Source organism: Zootoca vivipara, chromosome 9 (genome assembly GCF_963506605.1).
Source record: "Zootoca vivipara chromosome 9, rZooViv1.1, whole genome shotgun sequence".
Classification (NCBI taxonomy): Eukaryota; Metazoa; Chordata; class Lepidosauria; order Squamata; family Lacertidae; genus Zootoca; species Zootoca vivipara.
The window spans coordinates 10,617,510-10,627,389 of NC_083284.1; the positions used below are offsets into that span (position 1 = coordinate 10,617,510).

Below are 9,880 nucleotides of genomic sequence, written 5' to 3' on the forward strand. Positions count from 1 at the left end.
TGTAATCCAAAAAAAGGGACACACACCTCAGGGTTTGACGCGGTTGTAATCCAAAACGGTTGTAATCCAAAATGGTTGCAAGCAAACCATTTTGCACGGTACACAGTGGTACCTTGGTTTAAGAACAGCGCTGTTTACGGACTATTCAGTTTACGAACTCCGCAGACTATTCAGTTTGCGAACTTTACCTTGGTCTAAGAATGGAAGCCAAACGGTGGAATGGCACTGGTGGCACGGGAGGCCTCATTAGGGAAAGCATGCCTTGGTTTAAGAACAGTTTTGGTTTAAGAAAGGACTTCTGGAACGGATTAAGTTCATAAACCGAGGCACCACTGTTTGTGTAAATAAACCGTATAACATAAAGACACCACAGTCTCCGCTGAGCCTCCTGGTCCAAAAGGAAACACAGACCCCCCCCCTGGATCGCACAAGGCTTGGAGATCGAGGTGGTGAGTGGGTGGGTGGGGAACAATATTTAAAGGCACCATGCAGTAGACTTTTCCTACGTTGCTTTGTATCCATTTGGATGGTGGTAGATCAGTTCTGGGATAACCATACAGGAAGGCGGATATATTTGCTGTATTTCATTTTTAAAAAAAATAGATTTAAAGCTACTTGTGCTTTTGGCATCTCCAGTGAACTAATGTGCTTTGCCTGGAGTCTATTTTCAACCATCCACCCTTCCACTATTTTGTTATTATAAATAATTACATTCTGGCCCACTCTCCTTCCAAGAAACTCAGGGTGGCAGGCATGGCTCCCCCTCATAGTCTCATGACAGCCCTGGCAGCTCAGCTCAGCTGAGGAATTGTGACTGGCGATGCATGTCTAGGGCTTGGAACTGGGGTCTCGCTAGTTCTAGTCTGACACTACTCTAACCACTACACTGCACTAACTTCCTGCCAACGTTGCTGTTCCCACAGAGCTGAGCACTGGGAAGATTTGGAAATGTCTCCTCCCACACCAGCTGGGGGAAGCCGCATGCAAGAAGGATACTGACAAGCTGGAACATGTCCAGAAGAGGGCAACCAAAATGGTCAAAGGCCTGGAAACGATGCCTTATGAGGAACGGCTTAGGGAGCTGGGTATGTTAGCCTGGAGAAGAGAAGGTTAAGGGGTGATATGATAGCCATGTTCAAATATATGAAAGGATGTCATATAGAGGAGGGAGAAAGGTTGTTTTCTGTTGCTCCAGAGAAGCGGACACGGAGCAATGGATTCAAACTACAAGAAAGAAGATTCCACCTAAACATTAGGAAGAACTTCCTGACAGTAAGAGCTGTTCGGCAGTGGAATTTGCTACCAAGGAGTGTGGTGGAGTCGTCTCCTTTGCAGGTGTTTAAGCAGAGGCTTGACAGCCATATGTCAAGAATGCTTTGATGGTGTTTCCTGCTCAGCAGAAGGTTGGACTGGATGGCCCTTGTGGTCTCTTCCAACTCTACAATTCTATGATTTTATGATTCTATGATTCTATGCAGACAGGCTGCTTGCACAAGTAGAACCGACAGCCTGTCTTCTCAGCCCTTGTCCATCCTGGCTCATAAAAGCGAGCTGGGCAGAGCTGGGCAATGGGCTCCGTGGGGTGGCGAATGCTTCCCTCTGTGAGGGAGTCTTCCTGGAACCTCTTAAAGAAGCAGTTATTAAACCACCTTTGGACCCGGCCACTATGGCTAACTATTGCCCAGTCTCCAATATTCCATTCCTGGGCAACGCAGTCAAGCAGAGTGTCGTGGAACAACTCCAGGCATGTCTGGAGGATGCAGACCATTTAGACCTCTTCCATTCAAGTTTCAGGCCCCAAAGTGTCTGTTTTGGGTGATGTCACATTACCTCATATAGCATCCTCTCACTCATGCCCACAGCTACTGTGTCATTGGGGCAGGGGTCGCGAGGCGGCGCACATAATGTGGCTTCTGAATATACCGTACTTTCCTTCCCCACCTCCCAGGAGATCTTCCTCAGTGGCCTTTCCTGGTAAGTGGTTGCTTATTATTTTGTCCGTCTAGATTACTTGTTGTTTAGTCGTTTATAGTCCTGTCCGACTTTTCGTGAACCCATGGACCAGCACTTACCTGCCCAAAATGTGCAAAGAATTACCATGATCTTGCTTCAAAACATTGACCTGTGCATCATGCCTTTGAGACTGCAACCCTTTTGTGGGCGGACACCTCCCCTGTACTGTTTTAATCCTGTGATTTAAACTGCCAGCCAGGACAACCCATCAGAATAGGTACCAAACAAAAGAGGCTTTCATATCATTTTGACACAGGCAACTGTAGAAGAGGACACCAGAATTTCCCCTTTTGCATGTTTAGACCTTTAAACCTCCCCCTATAAATAAATTCAGACAAAACTCAAATTTTGGTTTGGTTTTTGGCAGAATTTAGGCCACAACTTTATTGATTACATCGGGTGAGTGGTTGCACCTGATGTAATCAATAAAGGGCACCAGCCTAGGTCAGGCTAGGGTGAACACCTGGAATGGCGGAAAGCTGGGAACAGGCTATGTCCACCACCCAGATGTCCCCCTGGACTCGGGCATGGGACCAAACCATTGAGTCCCTGGATTCCTTTAACGGAATACCCTTCACATAGGGATGGCGAGAGCGTTCCCCCATCCCTTTCACCTGAACCAGAGCCCATTCACAACCTTACAAGTTGCATAGCTGCCAAGTCTCCCGTTTTCCCCGGGAAATCCCCGTTTTTCCAGCTGTTTTTTCCCTGGTTTATTCTGGCACGGCGGCCATTTTGGTACTGGGCGGAGCATGCTCAGAAGCGACTTTTGATGCTGCTCTGCCCAGTTCCAAAATGGCTGCAGTGCGACTTCTGGCGCAGCGGCCATTTTGGAACTAGGCAAAGCAGCATCAAAAGTCACTTCTGAGCATGCTCCGCCCAGTTCCAAAATGGCAGCAGCGCTACTTCCGGCCTGCTATTTCCAGCCCGGTCCCTTATTTCTCTGACAGCAACTTGGCAGGTATGACAAGTTGTGACGATTTGCTACGCAGCAGGCGAAACCCAAGTGGCACCAGCCAATCAGCCAAGTGGGGAAAATTCCTGCTGTGCCCCTGTGCCAATGACAGACGACACACGACGGCATAGCAAGGTCAAGCGCGCAAGCCCTAGAAGTAGGGAGAGGTGGGCAGGTGTTCCGATGCACTGACCAGAAAAGGAAGCTCTGAGTAACATGCATGGGCATATATAGGTCCCTTGATTGGTTTGGCTAGCGTCCCATTGGCCTGATTAACCCAGCATCAAGGGACCTACCAATAGGGTGTTGTGGCTATCCAATCGTACCCACCCACAACACAGGGTTCGGTTGCCAGGTTGCACCGCAACATGTGCCCTCTTTGAGGACATGATTTCCCCACAGCAAATGCAGGACAGCAGGATGTACCAATTTTTATAAAATACAGGTGGGGAACCTCAGTCCAGTGACCCAAATGTGGTCCCCAAGCCTCCTTTGTCTGGCCCTCCATATGTTTCCTAGCCACACACCCCTATTTCACATCTTCAAGTGTTCTTGCCCAATGCCTCCTGCTTGTCTAGAGCAGAGGATTTCAACCTTTGAGTCCACGGCTCCCTTGACCAACTACATTCTTTCTGTGGCACCCCTGTGGGGCTCGGAAATTGGGCGGCGCTGGGACCCAAAATGGAGCCTCCCTGGCAGGTAGGAAATCTGGGGGGTTTACGGGATTCTTTCCAATCCGGGCTGCCAGCGGGAAACAGTTTAAAATACAGGGGTTTCCCGCGAAAAACGGGAGACTTGACAGCTATGGTCTAGATCAGGCACCCCCAAACTGCGGCCCTCCAGATGTTTTGGCCTACAACTCCCATGATCCCTAGCTAAGAGGATCAGTGGTCAGGGGTGATGGGAATTGTAGTCCCAAACATCTGGAGGGCCGAAGTTTGGGGGTGCCTGGTCTAGACCAGCCTTTTTTAACCTTGGCTTAGTTCCCATCACCCTTGGTTCTGCTAGCTAGGGATGATGGGATTTGTAGCCCAATAACAGCCGGGGACCCAAGGTTGAGAGAGGCTGGTCTAGAGGGAGATGTGAGTGGGGCCTTTGAGTGTGCCTAGAATATACCCTACTGTTCAAATGCAATATTTCTATTTGTTGCCCTGCCTCTGGCTCCACCCACCATGGTCATGTGAGCCTCAGAAGGCTCCCCAGCAGGTAATGAGGTTCCCGGACTCAAAAATATTTCCCCTCACCGTTATAAACTAAAACCACGCAGGCAGTTTTTGAAGAACAGATGAGTTTATTCAGACTTGTTGCAGGACTGCAGGGACACAGAACGAAACTAGAGAAATTTGAGGGTTCTGATTCTGAAGTCTCCTTCCACCCTGATATAGCCGATGGTCTTCAGGCCCAGCTGGTTGGGAAAGGTGAACTCATGACCCTCTGCCAGCTTCACCTTGATCTCCGCAGAAAGAAAAGTGAAGGAAAGCTGCAAGAAGCAGGAGGAGGAGGAGTCATGAGAAAACCAGGACACTAAACGCTTTACATGCCCTGAAAGACTAAAAGGAATGGCAACTACTGCCTAGACATTGGGAGTTCAGCATTTCCATTTCCTGTCTGAGGCTACTTCTACCCAAGTGCTTACATTTCAGCTGATCAGGAGGCACTTCAGAGCCAGGGGCGTAGCAAGGCGCCGCAACACCCGGGGCGGCATATTGCCATGTTCCGGGGGCGCGCGCAGCGTCGCTATGTAACGACACATGCTACTTCTAAACAGAGTGCCCAGGCTCCAGGTAGATAACCCACTGGCGTGGCACGCCCACCACACCAGTGGGCTATCTGCCTGGAGCCTGGGTGCTCCGTTTAGGCTCCATTTTGAAGTCACGGGGGTGCAGTACCCTCTCTGTTGTACGCATGCACAGCATCCCGCTGCACACGCATGCTAGGTAGAGGAGGATCGCGCGCCTCCCGCGACTTCTAAACAGAGCGCCCAGGCTCAGGCAAGGTGCCGATCCCGGGGTGGGGGCGCGGCCCCGAGTGACACCCCCTCCAGGGCAGTACCCAGGGTGGACCGCCCCCCCACCCGCTTGCCCCGCCCCTGTTCAGAGCCCAAGGACCAGAGTTGTCTTAATCCATGGGTAGGCAAACTTAGGCCTGGGGGCAGGATCCAGCCCAATTGCCTTCTAAACCCAGCCCACAGATGGTCCGGGAATGAGCGTGTTTTTACATGAGTAGAATGTGTTCTTTTATCTAAAATGCATCTCTGGGTTATTTTGGGAGCACAGGAATTCGTTCATTTTCCCCCCAAAATATAGTCTGGCCCCCCACAAGGTCTGAGGGACAGTGGGCCGGCCCCCTGCTGAAAAAGTTTGCTGACCCCCTGGACTTAATCCCTCATGTTAAAAGCAGGATAAGATGCGGAGAAGGGTGTACATGCTAGTTTTCTGTAGGCAAAGGTGAACTGGCCTGTGCACTTATTTTTTTTTTTTTAAAGCACAGAAGTCTTATTCAGTCAAGCCACTCTCCAAACACCTGCATTCCAGTTCTATACATATAAATTTAATTTTTTTGAAAGAAGGAAGGTCCTCCTTCCACACCCTCTAAGGCAGCCATCCCCAAACTCAGCCCTCCAGATGTTTTGGGACTACAACTCCCATCTTCCCTGACCACTGGTCCTGTTAGCTAGGGATGATGGGAGTTGTAGTCCCAAAACATCTGGAGGGCCGAGTTTGGGGGTGCCTGCTCTAAGGGAAAGATACCTGGGGTCTTCCAGATGGTCAGGTATTGCTCCCATGGCTGACCATTGGCCATACTGGCTGGGGTCGATAGGAGTACAAGCATTGCATGACCTCTGCAGAGAAGCCACTCCCCTACCTCCTCCATTCGCACACAGACCTTCGATAAGACTGCCACACCCTCACCTGAACTTTGGCACCTTGCTCAAAAGGGAAATCGGTGATTCTCTGTTCTTTCCCCCATACGCCGTTCTGCAAGGAGTTGCACACGATGGTGTTCAAAATGGTGTTGTCGTCCGTCTGGTAGTCAAAGCGGGGGTTGAAGTGAAGGACGAGGTTGTCGCGATCCTGGCCCAGATTCACGACAAAACTTGAAGAGGATGGAAGTTATGGAAAACAAAGAGCGTGGAGGTTAAGGCTTCCTGGACCTCTGTATAAACAAACAACAACTACGCAGCCCCCCTCTTGGGCATCTACCTGTATGCCAAACAGTGAGAGCATTTAGTGCTATATTTGGGCTTCATCATCATCATCAATTATTTATACCCCGCCCATCTGGCTGGGTTTCCCCAGCCACTCTGGGCGGCTTCCAACAAAATATTAAAATACAATAATGTATTAAACATTAAAAGCTTCCCTAAACAGGGCTGCCTTCATGAGAACAGTAGCTTTAAAAATAAATAAAATAATAAAATTAAAATAAAGCACGGTTCTAGCGCTCATGGTTGCAAGAGTATCACACGGGAACTAGCAACCTAGAGCAGCATATAGACCAGGGTTTCCCAAACTTGCGTCTCCAGCTGTTTTTGGACTACAGTTATCATCCATGACCATAGGGTCCTGCTAGTTAGGGACGATGGGAGTTGTAGTCCAAAAACAGCTGGAGACCCAAATTTTGGAAACCATGATATAGACCAGGCATGTCAAACCTGCGGCCCTCCAGATGTTTTGGACTACAATTCCCATCTTCCCCAACCACTGGTCCTGCTAGCTAGGGATCATGGGAGTTGTAGGCCAAAACATCTGGAGGGCTGCAGGTTTGACATGCCTGATATAGACTGTTGGGGGGGCAGGATGTACCCCAACATTTCCCCTTCCCCCCATGGGTCATTTGAGAATCACCGCAGGTCCACATAGAGAACTTGGTGATTTTCCTCTGCCTGTTGTACTGCAACAGGTGCTGTAGGATTTTGAATTACGTTTTTACAGACAGGCTATAGGCCAACCGAATGAAGCTCACAGATCAGAGTTTGGAGAGCCCTGTCGTGCAACAGGAGTCACAAAGTGTGCAACATAGGATTCTCCACACTCCATCCTAGCTAGCATGAAAAATTAAGAGTTCAATGGAACATTCCAACCAGGCAAGAACACTCTGCAGGCATCAGGGCCAGTGAGGGATTCAGCCTGGGGAGAGGGCCAAGGGCCAAAGAACGGTGTGGAGGGCCACTTCTCATCCTCACCCCCGCATTAGCAAAACTATCCAAGGCTGCATTTGCGCTCCTGTCGACTCCTGCTGGAGCTTTAAATCTGCATCCGCATGATGTCATCTAGAGTAACTGCATTATTTTGAGAACCAGTGGGGAGTAGTGGTTAGAGCGCTGGACTTGCACCTCGGAGACCCAGGTTCAAATCCCTGCTCAGCTATGAAACTCTATGGGGCATCCCCCCTCCCCCGCTGTCACTCAGCCTAACCTACCTTGCAGGGTTGTTGGAAGGATAAAAAATGGGTGGTTGTTTTTTTTTAAAAAAATTCCTTCCAGTAGCACCTTAAAGGTAAAGGTAAAGGGACCCCTGACCATTACGTCCAGTCGTGACCGACTCTGGGGTTGCACGCTCATCTCGCATTATTAGCAGAGGGAGCCGGCGTACAGCTTCCAGGTCATGTGGCCAGCATGACAAAGCCGCTTCTGACAAACCAGAGCAGCGCATGGAAACGCCGTTTACCTTCCCACTGTAGCGGTTCCTATTTATCTACTTGCATTTTGACATGCTTTCGAACTGCTAGGTTGGCAGGAGCTGGGACCAAGCAATGGGAGCTCACCCCGTCACAGGGATTCAAACCGTTGACCTTCTGATCAGCAAGCCCTAGGCTCAGTGGTTTAACCCACAGCGCCACCTGGGTCCCCCCAGTAGCACCTTAGAGACCAACTAAGTTTGTCATTGGTATGAGGTTTCGTGTGCATGCCTCGTGTGTGTATCTGAAGAAGTGTGCATGCACACGAAAGCTCATACCAATGACAAACTTAGTTGGTCTCTAAGGTGCTACTGGAAGGAATTTTTTTATTTTGTTTCGACTACGGCAGACCAACACGGCTACCTACCTGTAACTAAAATGGGGAAAGTGTGCATGCCACCTTTCACTCTCTGGAGGAAAGGTGGGATAGAAATATAATAAATTACAAACGGGTATCCTGTGTAACAGGCAACAGTTTGGTGCAGTTTTATAAAGACTGGAGTCCTTAAGGTGTTCCCAACTCATCTCTAGCCAAGCTACGAACACCTTTGCATAGGAATTAGACATTTCTGCCCCATAAGTGCTCTCTGGTGTGTATACTAACTAACTGAAGCCATGCGGAAATGAACAGCTTCGGGGCCAAGCTGGGGAGATAGCAACTTCTCTGTACTCCAAAGCAGTAATATGAATGCACAAGAGTCTCAATACGCTTTCCTCCTTCCCAGCTTACTCTTTGGCATCCGACGGGATCCTCCCTTTCAGTTGGACAGTCTCTCCATGCAGAAGGAGAAAATCCGTCGCAACCAGCCCCTAGAGAGGAGGGAAACACATCTTCAACTGCGGTGGTGGAATGGTGAGATTTAGGAGGGAAAGGGGCAAGAAAGTGAATGCTCTTACTTTCATTGGGTTGGAGTGAACCCGGGTCCATGGATCAATGAGGGCACTTCCTAATACCTGTGGGACGGGACAAGAGGAAGGAGTCACCAATAAATCAATAGGCAGAAGCACTGAGCATTTCATTTGCTACAGCCAGTGTTGGGAATCCAAGGGTTGTCAGATCTTTAGGACTAGCAGCCTGCTAGTCCCATATAGCAAGCAATTACTTCTCCCTCCTGCCATGTTATTCCCAGTAGCAACCTCCAATTAAAAGTGCTGCATTCACTGACTCTTATAGGGAAGCCTAAAGACACTGCAAATAAATCGTTGTTGTTGTTTGCATACTCATGTTTCCAAGCCCTCTTCAAATCTTGCCTTTTCTGTGAAACCTCAACACCCATCCCTTCTACAAAGACTTTTTGAGTATGAACTGCATTGGCACACATTCGCCTCTTAAGTTACATTACACTCATCTCTCCCACGGGCAGACCTTTGATTGTAAGCTCTGCAGGGCAGAGACCATTCCCTCCCACCTTTATACTAGAAAGCACAACTGTATGGATAGCACATCATTATTAACAGAGGACAGCCCTACTAACAATGCACCAAGAATAGGTTATCAAGAACCCCAAAGCAAGGGAAAGATAGAATGCAATAGTGACACATACAAAATGTGCTTGTTTCCTAGCTGATACACCGCTTCCCCAAGAAACCTATTGATGCTTATAAGTTTCCGGCCTTGTTTAGGTCTTGCTGCTTGTAAAACAATCTCAATCTCAGTAACCAAGGAGCAGCAATAAAGAGGACTCACGGGATCCATGACACAATCTTGCTCAGGTCCAGCAATGCCTTCTCCCTTCCAATCTCAGTTCTGTGCCTCAGCAAAAGAAGTACCAGCCAGCTACCTTGAAAAAAGAAAGTCCTCCCTGGTGCCTTTAAGTAGCTGGGGGGAAATGGACCACATGACAAAAAGGGTCTGCTGTCACTGGAGCTCTGTAGAAATGCAAGGAGGAGGAAAATCAGGGTCAACAAGCAACACAGCTGGCCTGTTTTGAATGCAGGAGAACAGTGATTATTAACTCAAACAGCTGGTGCTATTTCTCCCCACTGCCCTTCACTCACCTGGTACCCTCCAGGTGCTTTGGCGGCTGCAGCTCCCATCAGCATTAGAGCCCTCACCTGTGCAGGTTGGGGGTGATGATAGTTGTAGTCCAAAACATCTGGAGAGGACATCCTTGGCCCCACTCTTCCTCCAAGAAACCCAGGATGGCATACATGGTTTCCTCTCATTCACATCACAGCATTAAGCCAGCAGGCAACTGATCCAATAGAAAACAAGGAATTCAGAGCAGGGTC

General features: G+C 49.1%; 1 protein-coding gene across 1 annotated transcript; it reads right to left on the reverse strand.

Moving 5' to 3' along the window:
* Positions 1–4,301: 4,301 nt before the first annotated feature.
* Positions 4,302–9,344, reverse strand: LOC118083486 (16 kDa beta-galactoside-binding lectin-like). The gene is made up of 5 exons (XM_060279124.1): positions 9,336–9,344; positions 8,546–8,602; positions 8,379–8,458; positions 5,881–6,064; positions 4,302–4,448 (listed from the first exon to the last, which is right to left on the reverse strand). Exons 1-5 carry the CDS (start codon positions 9,342–9,344, stop codon positions 4,302–4,304), a joined length of 477 nt encoding a protein of 158 aa, XP_060135107.1.
* Positions 9,345–9,880: the final 536 nt, after the last annotated feature.

Bases quoted from the DNA above. Each gene is read 5' to 3' on its own strand.
- LOC118083486 (XM_060279124.1), bottom strand. The intron at 8,459-8,545 runs GTAAGAGCATTC...CCTCCTCTCTAG, and splicing joins TTCACTCCAACCCAATGAAA to GGGCTGGTTGCGACGGATTT. The intron at 4,449-5,880 runs GTGAGGGTGTGG...TGCTTCTTGCAG, and splicing joins AGCAAGGTGCCAAAGTTCAG to CTTTCCTTCACTTTTCTTTC.